This window comes from Pelodiscus sinensis, chromosome 8, assembly GCF_049634645.1.
Source record: "Pelodiscus sinensis isolate JC-2024 chromosome 8, ASM4963464v1, whole genome shotgun sequence".
NCBI lineage: Eukaryota > Metazoa > Chordata > Testudines > Trionychidae > Pelodiscus > Pelodiscus sinensis.
The window spans coordinates 32,080,438-32,102,481 of record NC_134718.1 but is presented as its reverse complement, the minus strand read 5'-3'; the positions used below and the strand labels follow the sequence as shown (position 1 = coordinate 32,102,481).

The 22,044-nt window shown below is 43.8% G+C and overlaps 1 protein-coding gene across 6 annotated transcripts in view; it reads right to left on the bottom strand.

The window, feature by feature from the left end:
- Positions 1-22,044, bottom strand: part of LRRC20 (leucine rich repeat containing 20) — a 260,366-nt gene that overhangs the window by 214,278 nt on the left and 24,044 nt on the right. For all 6 annotated transcript variants that reach the window (XM_075934983.1, XM_025184483.2, XM_006122779.4 and 3 more), the window contains exon 2: positions 18,305-18,424. In XM_075934983.1, the coding sequence (XP_075791098.1) occupies positions 18,305-18,386 (82 nt within the window). In that variant the 5' untranslated portion in view covers positions 18,387-18,424. The remainder of the gene's footprint in view (positions 1-18,304; positions 18,425-22,044) is intronic.

Here is a 22,044-nt window from a genome sequence, read left to right as displayed (position 1 = left end):
TGGGGGGGAGATGCGACTAGTCGACAGTAAGCTCTGCTTTCAGTTAGTGACTAGCGGCTTACATCCCTAGTGTACACAGGTGGAACAGTACTGCAGCCTAACTGTTAGAAGGTTTTTCCTAATGTCTCATCTAAATCTCCCTTGCTGCAGCCCAGTTTTTTCTAACCTTTCCTCTCAAGTCAGGTTTTCTAAAACCTTTAACACTTTTGTTGCTCTTCCCTGGATTTGCTCCAATTTGTCCTTATCTTTCTCAAAGTGTAGTACCCAGAATTGGAGATAGCTCAGAGACTGAACTCTGGCTGAGGCCTCACCAGTGCCAAGTTTAGTAGGTAATTGTCTTCCTACGTCTTACATAGCATACTCCTATGTAAGAGCAAGTGCCAGCAATGCCCCTCTGCCATGTATATTGGCCAAACCAGACAGTCTCCATATAAAGGATAAACGGATAAAAATAAGACATCAGGAATGGGAACTAACACAAACTTGTAGGAGAACACTTTAATCTCCCTGGACATTTAGTAATGGATTTAAAAGTAGCCACCGTTCTACAACAGAATTTCAAATCCCTGTTACAAAGGGAGACAGCTGAATTGCCTGTCTCCGAGAATCTTAACTGGTTAATGCATGACAAAGGCAATTTCCCCTCTTGATAGCCACATTTCCACATCAACAGCTGTGAACCAGACACTTCCACCCTGACTTGATTAGTTGCATTTATACAAGCACCCTCTTTCTTTTGTTGTCCACATACACACCCCTGCCTCTGTAAATTACAGTAATTCATCTGATGAGGTGGGCTTTACCCATAAAAGCTTATGCTTAATAAATCTGTTAGCCTCTAAGGTGCCACAGGACTCTGTTGTTCTTGTCAATATCAGCTCCAGCATGAAGCTATGAAACTGACAGGAGAGCCTTCCTGCCCTCTCCTTCTTCCTCCCCCTCCCCCTCCTCACTCCCAGCCAGACTGTGCCCAGCCCACTTGCAACTCCAAGCAAGGCTGCCCCTTGATCCTAGCTCCCCCTCCTAGCTGCTGCTCAGGCTCTCGCTCCCAGCTGAAGTGTGCCCTTGGTTCCTGAGGGGAACCCAACAGCTACACTGAGGCTCCTGGCTCCTTCCCAGGATCCACATCTAGTCTGGGAACAGAGCTCCCTCTGGGGGACAGGCAGGTTCTCTATGGTGGGTAGTGGGGAGCCAAGAGCCCAGGGGGACAGCCAGGCTCCTAGTGGGGAGATGAGAACCTGGGCTCTCAGCCCCCATACTACCCTTCTTAAGTCAGTGGAAGTGCCTCTGGTGAGGCCACACATCACTGACAGGAGTGTAGTGTGGATATCTACCACTGCAGTAAGTTTCTAGTGTAGACTTGCCCTATGTTTGCCATTCTCCACATCTCTGGGACATCACCTACGCTTGGGGAGTTCTTAAAGGTACAGTAACTTAATGGCTTCGGGTACGGCAAGACAACAAGTTTTTGTCGGAAAAATGAACGCAAAATGCGCTCCTCATTTTGCGTAACTTTTTCTGATTCTTTTGTCAGAAGAGGCTTTTCCAACATTTGGCCCATCTACACTGGGCCAAATGTGGGGGGGGAAAACCCTCTTTCAGAAGCCCCCTTCTTCCTAGTAGAACGAGAAATACAGGGGCTTCTGAAAGAGTGCGTTTGCTCTTCTCCCCCCCCCCCCCAAAAAAAAGCAGAAGAGCAAATGCGTTCCCTGAATGTGGCAGTTTTTTCAGGATACCTCTGGTATCCCAAAAACCCCCCACAGTCTAGCCATACCTTTTAGAGACTGTTTGAACTAATGCTTTAAGTACCTTAGAACTAATTTAATCAGGCCCTGCTGAATGAATGCATTTAGGCTAGTTAAATAGTCTTTTACCTGTTCTTCCTTCATTTTGGCCTGTGTCCCTTCACCTTGTTAATATTAAAGTGTGTTGAGTATTTGGTCACCATTAACCTTTTCAGAGAAGCCTGAAGCAAAAGAGGAATTAAATCACTTCAGCCACCAGTTTTAGCTCTTCTTCCATAATGAAGTACAGGGCCTGCACTTTTCTTTGTCCTTGCTCCTAATGTATTTAAAGAACTTCATGTTGTCTTTTCTTGCTAAGTGTAATTCATTTTGTGCCTCTACCATTCCGATTGTCCTACATGCTTGTGTTATTCTTTTGTACTCATTAGCAAATTGTCCATGTTCCCTTTTTGCAGGATTCTTTTTTTGATTTTCAGGCCCCTATGAATTGCAGATGGAGCCATATTGGCCACTTACTGTTCTTCCTATCCTTCCTTTTCTTCAGGATAGTTTGAATTGTGCCTTTAGTATTTTCTCTTTGAGAAGCAGCCAGCTCTTCTGAACGCCATTGTCCCTTAGATTTTCTTTCCATGGGGAACTTACTTGTCATTTCTCTGAGTTTGTTAGTCTTTTTTGAAGTCCATTGTCCTCATTCGGCTGCTCTCACTTTCCTTTTGTTACAATCATAAAATAAATGATTTCATAATCACTTTCAACCAAACTGCCTTTCGCCTTCAGATTCGTTACCTTTCTGTTGGTCAGAATGAACTCTAAAATTGTGCTGGTTACTGCCCTCATTTTTTAAAGCAAAAAGTTGTCCCCAGTTCATTCCAAGAAGTTACTGGAAATTTTGTGTATTGCCATATTACGTTAGCAACAGATTTCTGGGTACTTAAATCTGCAATTCTACTACTACTTCAGGTTTCTAAGAACAGGTTGGACACACATCTGCAAAAGATGGTTTAGGAGGTTTTCTTGGTCTTGCTTCAGTGCGGGTAATCTGGACTTAATGACTTCTCAAACTCTTTTCTAGCCCTTCATTTCTATGAATCTATGGAAGTTTCCAGTACTCTATCCAGACTAGTGTTCAGTGACTCAGGCAGTGAGTCTTCCATCTTTTTCCTTGGGAAATCATTCCACAAATTGGTCTCACTATCGAAATGCTGTTCTTGGTGTTCACCCTAAATCATCCTTGTTTTATTTTCAATTCTATTACTTCTCCGTATTTTCCTTCTATTATTTCAAAATAATAGAGCATCCATACTACCAAGCCCATTATTTCGAAATAGCAACTCCAGCTTTTGGTGAGGAACACCACTTATTTTGAAACTGTTATTTCAAAATAGTTTAGTCCGGATGCTCAGCTGCTGCTATTTCAAAATAACTGGCCTCCAGAGGCCTCTCACAGCTGCACTTGTGGCATCCACTGCACCCCTTCTCCTGCAGAGCTGAAAGCAACAGGCAAGAGGGAAAGAGCTTGTGGCACAAGGAGAGCTTTGACAGCCCTATGCCATGCAGCACCCATTGCTGGAGCCATGAGTGACTCCCTCCGCACCCCCTAAGTCTGCCAGCACTCCTACAACATCCCCAGATGCCCCAATCAGGGACAAAACAGGGCACCAGCCTGGACTGGTGCAGAGATTCTGGACCGTATCGAGGTCTGGAGGGAGGAGACAAACCTTCAGTATCTCTGCACCAGGAGAAGGAATGTGGATGTCTATGGCCATATGATTGCCAGCCTGGCCAAAAAAGGACACATTTGGATCCTCAACCAGGTCTGCATGAAAATCAAAGAGCTCCAGCAGGCCTACATCAAGACCAGAGAGCCAAGTGCACGTTCTGGGGTGGCTCCTCACACCTGCCACTACTATGAGTGGCTGGATGCCATCCTGGAAGGTGGGCCAGTCTCTGTCCTCTCCACCCCCCTGTTCCCGGGTCATCATATGAGTCCAGCAAGGCCATGCCCAATGCCAGCCTCCACGAGGGCAAGGCTCTGCAGGAAGCAGCAGCAGCAGCCAGGACACCGTGTCCACCAGCCAGGACCTGCTGCTCAGCCTGGAGCCAGTCCCCCTCGCCCAGGATGTCTTCCAGGGCTCAGGCAAGCCCTGGGAAGGAACTTCAGGTGAGTTCTATAACCTTCCCTATACACGTGGGGGAGCAGAAGCATCAGTGCCAACAGGGTGCCCTCCAAGTTCAATTTAGCAGGTCTTACTAGACAATAAGGATGTAAGTGAACAGTGACTTGACTAGTCACTCCCCCTGCCCCTTGCTGCCTCTATAAGAGAGATGGAGCCAGTGCTGAGGGGAGCTGGCTTAAAAGGGCTCTTGCTACATTTCAAAAGCAGAAGTGCTACAGGAAGCATGGGGTGAGCAGGGGACACAAGCAGTCCTCTGCTGGCCCCATATTCCCAGATTTTGAAATGTACAAGAGCCCTGTGGGCTCTTGTACACAGCGCTTCTACATATGAAACGTAGCAAGAGTTTGTGGGGCTCTTGCTACATTTCAAAGGTGCAGGCACCCTTATCAACTAATCAAATAGTCAATGCAAATTTCACCGACTATCCGATTAGTTGATGAATTGGAATTTAACATCTCTACTAGACATGCTAAATCAAACTCTGGAAGATCAGTCACGGCAGCATCAATCTTCCCCATAGCGAAGACATGGCCTAACTCAGATAAGAAAATGCTACCAGTAGCACATTCCTATAAGGTAGCAGCTTTCTACATTGCACGAGCGCTGTCGGGCCACGTGCTCCCTGTGCAATCAAGCCTCCGAGGCAGGGCCAAGCAGCAGAAGCAGCCACTGTAAAGGTAGGGTTATCCTGCCTGGCTCTGCGGAAAGGGGAGAGGGATTGGGCTAGGGCAGGGAAACTGTGGGTGCCCGGCTCTGGGGTATGGGCCATTGGCAGGATTCAGCAGTTTGTCGAGCCTACTCATCCGTGGCAAGTAGATTTCAGCCAGTCACTCTGTGCACCTCATTCACGGGCGCTTCGTGCATGCGCAGTGCCGGTCTGGCGCATGCACAGGGTGGGGCTGGCGAGTAGCTCTCGTTGGGGTTTGTCAAGCCCTGGGCATTGGATTAGAGCGGGCTGGAGGGGGGGTGGAAGGGTTGTTCTGGGGCAGATGGGGCATTAGGTTGGAGTAGGGGGGCTGGAGATGCCTGGATCTGGGGAGGGGTGGGTGCATCGGGGATACTTATAATTTTTTAATGGAGTACTTTATTAAAAAAGTTGAAAAACACTGCACTAAACCAGTGTTTCTCAACCAGTAGTATGAATACCCATAGGGGTAGTCGAGAGAAGTCTGGGGGGGGGGGGGGGGTACATCAACACAACTGAAATTTGGAGAAAACTAATTTTTTGGTTTAAGTTATTCAGTACTTTATTATTTTTGTACATTTTACACCCAAAAATTTCGCCACCCACCCAGCTATGATTAAGTTGTTTAAAGAAATGTGTTGCAATGGTAGAAAAAAATTGTGTGGGTCTGAAAACTGTGCTGGGGGTACTGATAATTTTTTTTTTTTTAAAGGGGGGTACTTTATAAAAAAAAAAGTTTGAGAAACACTGCTCCAAACCATTCCTGTTGGCCTCCCTGTTTCCTTTGGCAAGTTGGGCAGGTAGCAGTTTTGGTACAAATATATCAGACACGTGCACACAGTGCCCGCTTTACCTCAACTCGTGCTGGATAATCCGGGCCTCAATTCTAAAGGAGTCGGCATTACTGAGGTGATCAATTCCTTCCATGTATTGTTGTGGATAGTGCATGTGGGGCCCTGCCCCAAACTGGAGGGGATGGGGGAAGATGCAGTACAAGCTCCCTTCCTCTCAGGGTCCAGCTCAGCCATGCGCCAGGTTTTTTTCTTTTGCCCCCCCCCCCCCCCCCCCTGCGACTGACTGGGCTGGGTCTGGGCACAGCTGAGGGCATCCACTCAGGACAAACTGCTCAAATTCAGGGCTCTCTCTAGCCCCCAGACTGGAGACCTTCCCAAATAGGCCACAAGCCAGTCCCACAGAGCACTTCAGCTGCCTGCCTGAAACCTCACGAGCAAAACCTCTCTGACACCCCAGCAATATCCGTGCTCCAGATAGCCCCAGGCCTCATACACAGGTGAGGGGTTTTAGAGCCCAATCTCACCTTCCCCGAACAAGTTCTGTTGGTTCCAAGAAACCAGCCACAGATCCCAGGTCAATTTACCCTCTGGACCTTACCCACAAATCACGCTGAGCCAATCCTTTAAAATCTAAAGGTTTATTACTACCAGAAAGAAAAGCGTGAGAGTAAGGTTGTTGAGGTATCATACATTACATGCATCGAATCTCCCAGTTCTCGATGCAGGCTCGTAGAAGAGCTGTGATAGCTGCTGGCTTAAAAGTCTTTGGTGAACATCCTACGTCAAGATGGGTCCACAGTTCTTTCCGGCTCTTCGAACCCTGCACTGCTGCCTCTGGGATGAAGGGCTGAGCTGAGCACCAAGATGGAGTCGGCCACATGGCATATTTATACCTCCTTCCTGGTCTCTTCTTGGCTGCAGCAGGTCACCTGGCCAGCGGCCTATACCTGTGTCCCCTGCTGGTAGCCCCTAGGTATCAGTAACCATTCTTGAAGTGTGTCCTTAGCCTAGAAAGGGCCATTGTTACATAGAGCTTTGCTCATTATCATGTCCATAGGCCGAGCTCTGCCCATTGCTCAACCACATACAGAGAAACATTCAGTACTCATACAAAGTACGTGCTTATAACTTCACACACAGACATTATACAATTACATGAATAGCATATATAGAATCAGAAGCTTACTTTCTTCTATTTGACACCTCACATGGCACCTTTTGTACCAACTTTCGGGGTGAACGCCCCCCCATGGGTGCAGCAGTGACCCAGCTGCTCCCCTCAAAATCCAATAACGTGACACCCCCGGGTGCATAACAGCCTCACTATTCCTCTGACCCTTGGGGCGCCGGGCTAGGCTGGGAGGGGGGAGGGGGACAAAGAGGGGAGGTGCGAGGGCGCTGGGCTCACCTGGGCTGCAGGAGGAGGGAGGTGCCAGGAACCTGGGGCTAGACTCAAGGGGAGGGAGGGGCAGGAAATCAGAGCTTGGCTCAGCAGTTTTGCTGGGCTTGGGGGGAGGTGCAGGGAAATGGGGCTCAGCTGCGCTGTGTGGGAGGCATGCAGGGAACCAGTGTGGGGCTCAACTGGGCTGAGGTGGATGGGGGAAAGCATAGGGAACAGAAGGGCAGCTCAGTTGGGCTGTGAGGGGATGCAGGAAACTGGGGCTGCACTCCCTTGGATTGTGAGGGATGGTTTTGGGGGAGGTGCAGGGAGCCAGTGAGGGTGGGCAGCTCAGTTGGGTTGCAGGGGAGGGAGGTACAAAGAAGCCTAGTGGGGAGGAGGGGGGGACCAGGAGCCCTGAAATGACCTCCCCTGGTCCAAAAAAAATCCCCCATCTGGGCCCAATCAGGTTGGGAGAAAGCTGGCTAGACCAGGGTTTCATCCATCTTACAGTCCATTTATCCAATCCACATTCCCTTAACTTGCTGGCAAGAATATTGTGGGTGACCATATCAAAAGCTTTGCTAAAGCTGGCACTGGAAGGACCAGAAACAACTTATTTGCATATTCATCATTTGCTTAATGAATATGCAAATTAACATTACCAGTTCTCCAAAAGCTCATGAATGGATTTACTGGTCCCCGTGTCAAAACATTTGGGAACCCGTGGCCTAACTGATCCAGTGTCTGACCCTAATTCCTATCAACTCTTACTGATTCAACTAATTTTACCATCCTACCTCCTAAACATTATTTGTGTATTTTGGGATCTTGACTTCAGAATATGAGGTATTCCTGTCTACAGTGAAGGTCATGGTTTGCCTGAATTATCACATTTCGTATAATCTCAGTGTGATTCTACTATAAAATGTTCAGAGTTTAACACAAATAATCTGAGTATCCAAGTAGTTCTCAAGCATATATTTTCTCTACCCATCATCCTCTTTTGCGTTCTTAAGGATGAAAGGATCAATACTGCATTAAATCGTGATCATGGTCAATTATTTCATGGGACAGCTTCAGATTATTTCAATGAATAACAGTGTGTATCTTTAATCTGACACTTCAGTTAAACAATCCAATATTCCTGTGATGGGAAAGAGGTGGTCCATTAAGAAATTACATCCAATATAGATTAGTATTAATTAGAAATAGGGAATTATAGAAAAATATAATTACCTATTACAGAAACTAGATAGAAGATGATTTCTTAGCTGACACTTAAGGAAAAGACAAACAACAAGAAAGAAAATAGTCTTATGATTACAGCAGGGTGCTGGAACTTGAGGAGATGTGGGTTCAATTTCCAGACCTACCAGTCTTCCTTGCATAAATCTTAGCTTTTCTTTCTCTCAATTTCCTCATCTGATAATAGCAGTTATCCATCTTTTAGCAATGTAGTGAGCATACTCATTAATATGTTTTACCTGCTCATGTACTAATGTGACAGGAGACACACACTTCCAAAGTACCTACACAGGGTGATAGCATGTAAATGAACTTTATTTAACAAAGATGTATGTACAGGAAAGTTAATTTACGGGGAGACTATACAGGAAGGATGGGCTCCACCTAAACCAAAATGAAACCAGACTGCTGGCATTAACATTAAAAAGTTCATAGAGCAGTTTTTAAACTAAGGGCTGGGGGAAAGCCGATGGGTGCGGGGGAACACATGGATTGAACGGAGACATCTCATAAGGGAGGGTCTATTAATAGAGATTCTCTATGTTCTAGTCAGGAGGACAAGATGGAAGTATATGTCAGATCAGATGAGACACAATCAAATGAAAAAAAGTCTAACACCAGGAAATGGCAGACAGATAAATAGTGACAAACTATTGAAGTGCTTATACACAAATGCTAGAAGTCTAAATAATAAAATGGGTGAACTAAAGTGCCTCATATTAAAAGGAAGATATTGATATAATAGGCATCATGGAAACTTGGTGGAATGAGGACAATCAATGGGACACAGTCATACCAGGGTACAAAACATATTGGAAGGACAGGTCATGCTGGTGGGGAAGTGGCACTATATGTCAAAGAAAATGTAGAATCAAATGAAGTAAAAATCTTAAATGAGCCAAAATGTTCCACAGAATCTCTATGGATAGTAATTCCATGCTCCAATAATAAGAATTTAGTAGGGATATATTATCGACAACCTGATCAGAAGAGTGATAGTGACTATGAAATGCCAAGGGAGATTAGAGAGGTTATCAAAATAAAAAACTCAATAATAATGGGGGATTTCAACTATTCCCATATAGACTGAGAACATGTCACCTCAGGATGGGATGCAGAGATAGAATTTCTCAATATCTTAAATGATTGCTTCTTGGAGCAGCTAGTTCTGGAACCTACAAGGAGAGAGGCTATTCTTGATTTAGTCTTAAGTGGAGTTCAGGATGTGGTCCAAGAGGTATATAACTGGACTGTTTGGTAAATATAACCGGACTGTCACATAATTAGTGATGTGAAGGACTAGTCAAATAGTCAACTACACAATAAGCAAATTCTTATTGGATAGGATAGTCAACACTCTAGTCAACTAGTCACTTCCGCTCCCCTTGCTGCCTTTATCAGAAAGAGGCAGCAAGGGGTAGGCGGAAGAGGAGGGGGTACTTCAAAGCGGCAGCAATATGCAGAGCCTGGGCCAGACTCTGGGATCCATGCAGCGCTGCCACTTTGAAACACCATCTGCAGCCTGGGGCCAGCTGGGTTGTTCCTGGGCTGCATGCAGGGTTTCAAAGAGGCAGTGCCACATGCACCCGGGATTAGCAAGGGACTCCCCCACTGACCCCGGGTTCCCCACAGCGTTTCAAAGCAGCAGCGGCATATGGAGCCCAGGATCAGTGCGGGAGTTCCCAGCTGATCCCGGGCTCCACAGGGCATTGCCGCTTTGAAATGCTGCAAGGAGCCTGATGCTCCCGCCGCATTTCAAAGCAGCAGCACTGCACAGAGCCTTGGGTCAGCGAGGGAATCCCCAGCTGATCCCAGGCTCCACTGTTGCTTTGAAACGCAGCAGGGAGCCCATCATCAGGCTGCACTTTCAAACGTAGCATTTCAAAGCAGCAGTGCTGCATGGAGCCCAGGATCAGCTGGAGTCCGCAGCTGATCCCGGGCTCCATGCAATGCTTTTGCCTTTCAGTTCAAAGGCGGAATCACCCTATCACCTAATCGAATAATCAATGCAAAATGCATCAACTATTCAATTAGTCAATGTTTAACATCCTTAGTGTGCAGCAGCAGTCAAAAAAAGCACACAGAATGTTAGGAATCATTAAAAAAGGGATAGAGAATAAGACAGAATATCTTATTGCCTCTATATAAAACCATCTTGAATACTGTGTATAGATGTGGTAGCCTCATCACAAAAAAGATATATTGGAAAAGGTTCAGAAAAGGGAAACAAAAATGTTTAGGGATTTGGAACAGGTCCCATATGCAGAGAGATTAAAAAGACTTGGACTTTTCATCTTAAAAAAGAGGAGACTAAGGGAGGATATGATATAGGTCTATAAATTCATGACTGGTGTGGAAAAAGTGAACAAGAAAAAGTTATTTACTTATTCCCACAATATAAGAATTAGGGGGGAGGGCTCACCAAATGAAATAAATAGGCAGCAGGTTTTAAACAAACAAAAGGAAGCTTTTCTTCACTCAGCACACAGTCAACCTCTGGAACTCCTTGCCAGTGAATGTGGTGAAGACTAGGACTTTAACAGGGTTCAAAAAAGAGCTAGATAAATTAATGGAGGTTAGGTCCTTCAATGGCTATTAGCCAGGATGGGTAGGAAGGGTTTCCCTACCCTCTGTTTGTCTGGAAGTGGGGGACAGGAGAGGGATCACGTGACGATTACCTGTTGTGTTACCTCCCTCTGGGGCATCTGGTATTGGCCACTGTCAGCAGACAGGATACTGTCTGGTCTGACCCAGTATGGCTGTTCTCATGTAATACATAACCAAGAATGTAAGAGCTTTTCAGGCATATATGAAGAGACAAGAGGATAGGAACACACAATGTTTAATAAGCCAAAACAGAGAGTTTCACAAAAGGGCATAGCTAGACTACATGGAACAGTCGAAAGATGATATGCAAATTCCACGGGAATTTGCATATCTTTTTTCGATTGCACTTTCAAAAGCAGAGGTTTTGAAAGTGAAAGTAATTAAGATATGGCTTTTACGGTGAACTGCCCCTTCAAAAAAGGAGGTTTTCGCGGCTTTTTGACAAAGGGTGGGGGGCTCGCCGAAAAAGCCATGTCTTAATTACTTTCACTTTTGAAAACTCCACTTTCAAAAGTGCAATCAGAAGATATGCAAATTCTGCAGTAATTTGCATATCTTCTTTCGACTGTTCCCTGTAGTCTAGATGAGCCCCTAATATAGAACAACACTGAGACAAACAATGAATATAGGGGTGAAGATGAGGCTATAACTCGAGGATTTGGACAAACATAAAAGTCTTCATTTACACCCTAAAGTTACAGTCACAGATTTAAGGTAAGAATTTTCCTTATTTGGCTGTACTGTTTAGACTAGATGCTATTTTCTATGGTTTAGTTTTGATTTAATATAGTTTTCTCTCTTTTTAAAATATTTCGCTCTTTCTTTCAAGGTCCAGTTCATATTTTGGGCATAAATCACTGTCGTATATTTGCAGACATATAGAAAAACTTCTGCTCCATGGGGAGGTGGGGAGGGGGGAAGAGGAGGTTTAAGTGGAAACTGACTTGGAGCCCTTGGTCAGAGCCACAGAGCAAAAGACTGACTGCCAGTAATCCACACAGGAGAGATTCAAATGCTGCCCAGCTGAATACCCCCAGTGCCCAAGCCAGCAGCATATGTTTCTACTATTGGTGCACATGAGTTGGTGAGCATAACAAACTTTATTCTGCACACTGATGGATAAAATTAGAGGGAACACTGCTGACTGCCTCCAGGAAATTCTGCCATTGCCTGGTTTTTGACAGCAAACAGTAAAGTGCATGGCGAAAAAGCCCTTCTGGACAAGTTCTACTGAATTTAATAGAAAATTATAACAGTAATTTCCTACAGAACCTTATTGGTGTCCTCCTTTTAAAACTGCACAGGACTTTTTCCGTAGGAGTATGAAATTTAAAATTTTCTAATGTCATTTTAAACAAGATTTATGTCACCATGCATGCATAATATGCACCTGCTCACTAATAGGGCCTGAATCAAAGCCATTGAAATAAATGGAAGTCTTTACCTTGACTTCAGTAGCTACTTTGGATCAGGCCAATAGGTGGTATCTATACCAGCATATTATGTAGCTATCATTCCTCATTGCAGCAGTTTCCCAAGTATAAGAAGCTGTCTGAACAGACAGGATTCAGATAACTTTTACCATTGTACTGTGTAACCCTAGAGTAGGTTATATATAACCTTTATAGTGCAGAGGCCGCAGTGTGTGGTTATGTGGTTGCATTTTAAAACAATGTTTTACATCCCTAATATCAACACCCTATTATCCTTGACAATCGTTTAATAAACTTTAATAGGAAAATATCCACAAGGCCTGCCTTGCAAATACTTACTCCCATGCTTGAATTTTCTCAAGTCCCAACAAAATCTTTTCTCCAAAACCTTAATTAGTCACTTGATTATGGGTTTAGAATTACGGGTTCTAAACTTGTGAAGAGGACCAGAACAGGTTCTCTTCAGTCAGAAATACTCATTAGCCATTCTGTTCCTATTTTGCTATTAATTTTTGTCAACAAGATGAAATATCAAAGCCAATGATTTATTCTTACTTTCAAGGCAGTCTATATTAGAACAACATTAAGATGTCTGAAGTGATACCATAAGGAAAACATGTCAGGAATTAAAGAAAAATGGAACAGCAGCAGCAAGTCTTTAATTGTAAGAAGATAGATCTGGGAGAGCATGCAATAATCAGAAGTGATAAGGCTGCACTGAAATCCAGTCTGATAATAGCCTCATTCATTTTTTCACTGTCAGGATGTGTGTATGTGGGGGAAATCAGGAGAATGAGGTGTATTTATCAAATAACCTCGTTTTAACCACTCTTCAGAAATGAAACTGCACCACCTGCTGGACTACTATTCAAATTGAATCAAGTCAATTACATGTTTGACTCATAATACCAATATTTTTTACTTGTCTTTATGTTTCTTTTAAATTATTTTAACATTTAAGTATTAACAAGTAGCCAGTCATCTCTCTGTCATAAGTCCCTCAAGGAAATAAATCCATTGCCAAATTCCATATAATTACCAATACAGTGGTTCTCTTCCTGCAGTCTCCCCATATGGGAATTTATTTATAAAGATAAATTTGGGTTTAACAGTAACCTGCAAAGGACATCAAAAAGGATTCTGCAACCTTTTTGCTTATTTCTGAGTTTAAAAAAAGGCCCGAAAGGTATTTTTGTTGGCTAGCTGTTTTTTTTCAAAGAGAGAAAGGGATTTTTTCCCAGTTTGTTCATTAAAGCAGGAAGTCAAGTCCTGTATGGTCTGGTATAATTTATTATAGTGATTGGAGAACTAGTAAAATTATGACATAAGAAAAATGAAAGTAAAAATTGAGTATTTGAGAAGGGAAAGGATTGACACTTGAGTCAGAGAGGTTTAAGAAAAATCAAGTGACTAATTAAGGTTTCAGAGAAAATATTTTGTTGGGACTTGAGAAAAATCAAGCACAGGAGTAAGTATTTGCAAGGCAGTATTTGCAAGGTTTTTCCTATGAAATTTGTTAAAAGTCTGTCAAGGATAATAGGGTGTTGATATTAGGAATGTAAAAAATTGTTTTAAAATGCAACATCGCAACCACTAAAAATCTTAAGCGGTTACACACACTGCCAGCTCTGCGATATAAAGGATATATATACACTGCAGAGCCCACAGTACAGCCAGCTTTCCAGAAATGGAGCCAGCTCCCAGTGTGCACTAGCTCCTGGCTGCCAACCCCACTTCCAGGGAGCCGGCTGTGCTGCAGACTCTGCAGTATAACTTTATATTGCAGAACAGATACATAACCGTAATAAAACCCAATAAACATATGCTTATCCGTTAACCATTTAAACGGTTAAACTTTTACATCCCTAGTTGACAAGTCTGACAGAATGTTACCCAGCAATTCCTGCATTAAGACCATAATTTATGGCCGAGCTATCGCATATTGTTTAGAAGACTATCCAATCTTGATTTACCGGTAAAGTAACCAGTTCCCCCATCATGTGACAGAGAATGAACCACATTCCTTGATAAAATACTCCAATGATTTACTCGTTGATCTAGTGCTTATTTCCAGCCTGAACTCATCAAGCTTGAGCTTCTAGACATTTTATCTTCATATGCCTTTGTCTATTAAATTAAAGAGCCCTCTTTCCATCAGTTACCTTCTACATCATAGGTACTTCTTGACTGTGATCAAATCACCCCTTATCTTTCTCTTGGATAAACTAAATAGCTTGAGCTTTTTTACACAACGCACACATTTTTTAAATAAATTAATTATTATAAAGTCTATTACTAAGCCAGTTCGTGCCGTAACACAGAGAATTCCACCATTTCCCCATAGCTGAGTAATAAATTACCATCTACTGTAAGTTCAAGACAACTTCTGATCTACCAGCCTTAACTATGATCTTTTACTTTTTAAAAAGAACACCACCACACATCAACCTAAACAACTGACATAAAAGGCACACATTCTCTCTGAAATGTGGTCAGTAAGTCCGGGGTAACCTTGTGGTAGAATATAAGCTTGTCAGTTCCATGTCCACCACCTCTGTAATATACATTTCAATACCTCTTAGACCAAATCTGATAGTCTGTAGTTAGCCTTTATTCAGGCAGATGTCTGTCTAAATATACCAATATTGCCAAATCCAAGGATTTATAAATCTAGAGTCAGACCACAAAAATCATGAGATTTTTAGTAAAAAGAAGTTGGGTGCTTTATTTGCCATCTGATTTCTGTGCATTTAGGGCGCACTTAAATCACATTTTCAAGTTTCCTCTGCAACAAAAAGGAAATTAGAAACTTTACTTATATTTTCAATTAAAGAGGACAGTCCCAGAATCTCACAATTCCTGGAGCTGGTGCTTTAAGAAAACACAAATATTGTGAGAGTTGGCAAAATTGGAACATATTCTAAAGGGTGAGTCTGGAAAAAAAAAATTCAAATGGTAGTTTTGCTGGTAGGGATTTATTGTTAAATGTATGCTGCTGCTTGAGTAGTAGTATTAGTAGTTCAACTGTAGTCTTATGCATGACTCACTATGAGTTTCTCAAGGACACCCAGAGTCTAGGATGGATGCTCTTTTATATATTTAGTAAAAATTTCCATAAATATAGCAACCATGTTACATAAAGAAAAACACTTGGTGAAGAAAGACTTATCATCTTGTTTAAATTTACCTTTTTAGATGGGACATGAGACTCATGTCTATAATTTTCCAAGCTGTGGAAGAGCTACCAGAGTACTGAAAAGAAAGAAGAGTGACACATCTGATGGGTCTCTGGAGGACCCTAAAGGCCTCTAATAAGAGCCAGGCTAGACAGAGTAGAGCAGGCTGGAAAATAAGCTCTTCTGCAGAAAAGTTTGACTTTTCAGTGAAGTATTTTGTTCCCAAACTGAAATATTTTGATTCAGCATGGCACTGTGGTACCTTGTGGGAGTTGTCATTCTCCCTGAGCTTTGCTTTCTGGCCAAACCATATCTCCCATGATACACCACTCTTCTCCAGTCTCGAGAGCATCCCTGGCATGGTACATGAAGAGAGATGCAGTTCAGCCAGAGAGCCTTGCCCAATCCATGGAGGAGAATGGAAGCATAAAGGCACCTGAACTTCTGTGAGACCCCACAGCATCATTCTGAATCATAATACAAGGCTGCCCCTAAGTGTTCTGCTGCCCATGATGAAAAATGTTTTTGATGCCTTTTAACCCCCTCTATCCAGCCAGCTAAATGACAAGGTGCCTCCCCAGTTAATTTGATGTCCTGGAAGTTGGCAATCAGCGCAACTGCTCTGAACAACCACCTGTAAGGAAAGACCTGTCAAAATAGTGCTGCTTTTTGAATTTCCATCGACTACTTGAATAGTCAATAGGCACTTCCGCATTCTCCCTCAGTCTGATTGTTCAGTCTTTTCCCTCCTGTTGAGGCTCTTGTACATTTCAAAGGAGGAATATGGAACTCCATGTGCAACCCAGGGCCAGCAGGAAGTCCTGTTGAGTCCAGGCTGCCTGTGGGCGTGCCTGCTTTGAAATGTACAAGAGTCCCCAGGGGACCTCTTGTACATTCAAAGCCATGGAGCCCAGCACCAGTAGGGGACTCCCAGGTTCCGCTGAAATGTCGCTGCTAGGTAAGAATACTGATAGATGAAGGAGCAATGAACAGATGTTTCAAGTGTTCTTGTGGTACTTTCATTTCAAGCAAGCCCAGATTTATTCTTCTTTATACTTTCTTTCATGGTAGCATCCAAGGGCCCATATGTCAAAGTTTTAAAAAAGAAAACGGCCCATATCCGGCAGCACTTATGTACCTTTTTGGCTACACACAGAGCGAACACAGGGTAACAAATTCTACTGAAACAGCCAGCCTAGAAAGCTTATGAGGACACAGAGTAAGTCTACACAGCAGGACTAAACTCAAAATAAGCTACACAACTTGAGCTATGCTAATTGCGTAACTTACGTTGAAATAGCTTATTTCGACCTTTGGTGCTGTCTACACAGCAGTTATTTCAAAACAGAGCTCTCTTCCCCCATCTTCCCTTACTCCTCATACAATGAGGGTTACAGGAGTCAGAGTAAGAAGACCATTATTTTGAATTTATTTCTAAGTAATGGGCTTGCTGTGTAGACACGCACTACGTTATTTCAGAATAACTGACGTTGTTCCGAAATAACACTGCTGTGCAGACATTATCTGATAGAGGACAAAGGAAATAAATTAAATGGTAACTAGAGAAACCTTCTGTGGTCTTATTCCCAAACTACAAAGAAAATTTCCATTTCTGGGTGGAAAAACCATAAAAATAATGACTGATGTGTGTTGAATGTGGAGGACGGATAATTTGCTACCACAATACTAGGACTTGTAATGCAATGATGGCCTGCATAAGATGATCGAGCTGGCTCTATGCTCAATGGAGAAACTGCTCCTGTGACAGAGGCTGTAAGGACTGCTTCCACTTCTTTTACAGGCCCTTTGCACCACTATGGCAGTGTAAAACATAACTCAAAGAAAGGTAGAATCTAGCCCTCTGTTTACAAACCTGTCTGATATTTTCAAAGAGAAATTATTCCAATGCTCCTATGAAGCACCTAGTAGTTAAAACACCAGGTTAGGGGCACAGAGGGGTGCAGTGTCCACTCCAAATAGGTGGCAGAAGGACCTCTGCCAGAAAGCTAACCAATACTGGCACATTTAAAACTCATAATTCCATCAAAATAAATACAAACATTTTTGTTTCACGAAAATAGTTAAAGTATCCATCTGCTGCAAACGGTTAATTGCTAACGCTATGTCAGGGTTGGCAATAATTTCTGACCAGGGGCCACTTCAGAAATTTTTGAAGTGGCCCCAGAAGGAGGGGGCAGGGGATAGGACACTTCCATGCTTCCCCATCCACAGACCCTAATTGATCTGGTGGTGGGGGAAGCATGAGAAGTCTTTGCCCCCTTTCTCCTGAGACCCACCAGCTGTTCTGAACAGTTGGCAGTTCCCTATAGGTGTCTGTGCCCCTGGTGGTGGGAGAAGACTTGCACACGCCCCTCCTCCCTCGGGCCAATCAGGGCTTGAGGTGGGGGGAGGGAAGTACACAAAGTCTCCTCCAACCCTGCCCCTGTCCTGCAAGGAGCGTGCGACGCTTAGAAGTGCTGCGCCCCTTGCAGGGCAAGAGGAGACTTCGTACACTCTCCCCACTCCCAGGCCAATCAGAGCCTGGGGGTAGGAGGATCTCGAAAAGTCTCTTGCTCCCTGCCCTCAGACACATGGTGCTTAGAGTCAACCACTAGGTTGACTCTAAGCACTGCATGCTCCCTAGTCCCTATGCCCTGATTGGCCTGGGGGCAGGGAAGCAGCAGGGCCTCTGTGGGCCAGATCAACCCGCTCGGCAGGCTGAATCTGGCCCATGGAGGCCCTTTTGCCCACTCCTACACTATGTTTTGGACCACGCACATACCTGATGGCAACTTTGGCATGCACACGCTAGCATAGTTAAGTCAAAGAAGCCATGTTGGCCTCTACTCTCTTTGGAAACATGGATCGGGAGGTGGAGAAGTCAACATTTTCTAAAATATAAAAGAACAAGTGGGTAGGAAAACAAAACCATTCTTCGGCTGTCTTGGTAATACTGTTCTAAATGACTGAGTCCAAGTACCATGGCTAATGTTTCCTGCTGAAGGGTCACTCTGTATGGGACCAACTCATACTATGTGCAAAACCAGACTGATTAACTCACCTAGGAAGTCTGCTCCATTCTCCACTGTTTCATTCACCTTTCTGGCAACTCTGGCTACAGCTTCCCCCATTTTTTTCTCCATACAGGTGTCACACCAGGGAAGCACTTCCTCAGAGGAAACTGTGAATGAGGAAATAAAAACAGTGAGGTCCAATGTGCTAGCCTATCATAAAACAGACAATTAAAAGTAGATGTTATTGACCAGATGTTGTTAATATCAGGTCTCCTATTAAGTGGAATCTGTTGTATTTAATGTCACAGCTACTTATTTCCATTTTTCAGATGATGAACTGTGGCACAGAGAAATTAAAGAACTTGCCCAAGGTCCCACAGAAAGTTTTGTATTACAGAGGAATATTGCAGAGGAAGGACTTCCACCCAGGTCTCCCAAGTCCTAGGCTAGCACTCTAACCATGGAACATCCTCCTTCTCTCACTTCCTTTCTACTCCACTCTGCAGAGTGCAATTAATTTTTTCAATGAGCCCAGTACTCCATTGCCCTGCATTTTATGTAGTCATTTGCAATACAGGTTGCACCTCTGAAAACCAGCACTATCTGGTCTGGCAACATCTGTGGTCCGGCAGAACCACGGATGCTCCTGGACCAGAGATCCCAGGAGACTAATGGCAGGAGGACCAGCAGTCCAGCCAAGGCTGAAGGTAGTGGGGCCAGAGTCTCACAGCAGTGCTGGGGCCAGGGCCATAGAACCCTGGCAGCCCACAGCAGTGTAGGGAACCTTGGCTGCCCACAGTGGCTTGGAGCCAGGGGCTAGAGAACCCCAGCTTCCCGTGGCAGCGTGGGGCTGGGGACCAGAGAAACCTGGCAGCATGCAACAGTATGGGGCTGGGAAACCTTAGCTGCCTGTGCAGTGAGGGGGCCCCCAAAGGTGAAGAAGTCCACCCACCCACAGCAGCATGGGGCTAAAGAACACAAGCCACCTACAGCAGCGCAAAGCCAAGGAAACCTGGCCACCCACAGCAGCCGGGGACCAGGGGGCAGTGGCAGTGTGATGGACAGCCCAGCTGGAGAGCGAGTAGAGGAGGCCAGAGGCAGGAGGCCAGCTGGCTCAGGGCAGGGGATACCTCCCCAGAAAATCCTCAGGTGCCAGACCAGGGAGGTCCAACCTGTAGTGCAAAGTGTGAAATACTACTAAATCAGAAACAGCAATCTTGTAACTACACAAGATACAGGGCAATGGAAAAGCTGGCCTTGTCTGTTCTGCCCAGTATCTTTCCCTCTTCTCAACCCAACTCAGAGGTATGTTTTATATCCATCTACATGTAAGGCAGAAGGAATTTTTAAAAGCTTTCAGGCCTACTTTATACATCAAATAAGCTCACAGAGCCCTTTTTGCATGTAGTCTTTAAACAATTTAATTCTTTTTATGCTTTCTAAAATAGTTTTATCAAGCTTACCTTCTGCTCCATTCAAATATACAAAACTTGAGCTAAGAACAAGCAAAAGAGATTCCATCCAAATGATATTAAAAGTTATAAGCCCCTAAACACAAGAGTGGATAACAAAAATGCTTCCTCAACCATAACTGTAGCATCATTTCCTAACATTATGAACCAATTTAAAATTTTCATGAATTCTAACAGTCAATTATGATTTTTAAGTAAATAAGCATATTTTACTTCTGTTTATCTTCTACTGCATCAGACAGGTGTTTCTTAACACAAAAAGGATTTGTGAACCTTCTCTTCTGAGTTTTAAATTCTAAATTTCATGCAAGGCCTCTGAATTTTGGATTTTATTAACAGACTCCATAAACTTCAGTTATAAGTCCCCTTTACTTACTCTTGCTACTGGTGCAATATTGTTGCACCATCCAAAAGACTGCAAAAATCAGTAAATGTATCTTTAAAATGATCAATTGCTTTTGAGTTCTCAAATCAAAATTGATAGCCGTGGCTATTAAAATAAGACAGACACATTTGTAGATTCTAAATATTATTGATTACTTTTGGTAACTCTCCCCCCCGCAATAACTAAATTTTCACACAAAAAATAAATACATATACAGGTTGGACCTCCCTGGTCCGGCACCCTTGGGACCTCACTGGTCCCAGATGAGGAATTTTGCTGGACCCAGGGAGATCATTTCTGGTCTGCCCACTGGCCTCCCAACTGGCTCCTCACCTCCAGCAGAGCAGCAGGGCCAGCAGACCCCACAGGACAGCCATCGTTGCCCTGGCTCCAGGACCCACACAGCAACCATGCACGTTGCGCTGGGGCTCCGGCACTCACGGGGAAGCTGCATGCACCATGCTGGGAATCTGGGATCAGCTGAGCAGCTGCGCACCATGGATCCCTGCCTCACCAATCTACCATAGCTCCCAGCCCTGTCAGGCAGCCACGTGAGTGTCTCCCAACCCCGCTGGGCAGACCCCACAGGGATCCCTGCCACTGGCCCTCCACCAGGACACTAGTCCTCCAACATCTGTGTCAGACTATGGATGTTGCTGGACCAGAATATCCTGGTTAAGAGAGTTTCAACCTGTATTCAAAAAAATTAACACCTCCCACCAAAACTCAAAACACCTAAACCTTACACAAACTGATCTCCATATGATCTGAGTTGTTCAGGACGTCAGAATACCTGACTATGTTAAATCAGAAGGAATCCCATGACATGACCCTGCAATCTTCTCTATATTTAACTGCAAAGAACTAGATTATCCCTGGTGTGCAGATGGGAGAAGAGTACAAGAAAAAAAAAAAAAAAAAAAAAAAAAACCTGTAATATTCTCCTTAAACTCTGAAGGATTTTCTTTATTATACTTTTTCACCAAGACCCACTTTTGTTGTCTTGCCAGGGCAGAATGCCTCTCCTTGATTCCCAATAGCATGTCTTAAATAGAGCATAGCACAAAAGCTAGTCAAAAAATGGAATATATGGCCTAATTTTAAAATCCTTACAAGCAACTCCGAGTGGGTAATGGATCATTAATTATTTACACACAAATTGAAGCCCAGAAAAATATACAAATAAACATGGGGGGAAAAGCAATCAGGGAAACAATACATGCAAATATAAACTTAGGTATATCCAGAAGAATAACTCCAGTAATTAAGACAGTGGGCCTTTAATATCAGGCCTTCTCTGGGGTATTTCCCTGGGGGATTTGAATTCTAGGACACACTGATCTCCATCATCTCTTTCCTAGAGTTCACTTACTGAGCAGAAAGCAGAAGTCTGCCTTCTACCTGACATGTCACTTCTAACTACCTCTGCTACAGCCAGCCAACTCTACACTTACTTCACCTGGAAGTATGCAGAACTGATCCCTGGGGAGCTATCATAATGACTCCTGAGAACACTGGTTGAATGTCTTAGGATGCAGAGCCCAGTCCTACCACACCAACAGTAATTCTGAGCAATAAATTGAACTGCCCTTTTTGAGAGTCACAATACTCAGAAGTTATCTGTGGAATTGGATAGTATGTGTTTTGATATCAGACGAGCATTATCATAGATTTGAAGGTCAGAAGGGGCTATTTATCTATTTTGTTTTCAAAGGGGACCTGTGGCACTTCTGTTGGTATGAACTGACAGAAAACTGGGAGACAAACAACAAATACCTTTGGCTCAAAAACAATTGTAATAGCAATATATGAACCAAAATAGGAAAGAACTAGAAAAGGATCAGAGAATGTCTGTAGCAAGGTGACACGCAAGAAAGCAGTAACCTAGAACCCCAGTCTGTAGCTGATGGAGCAGCACATTTCCACATCA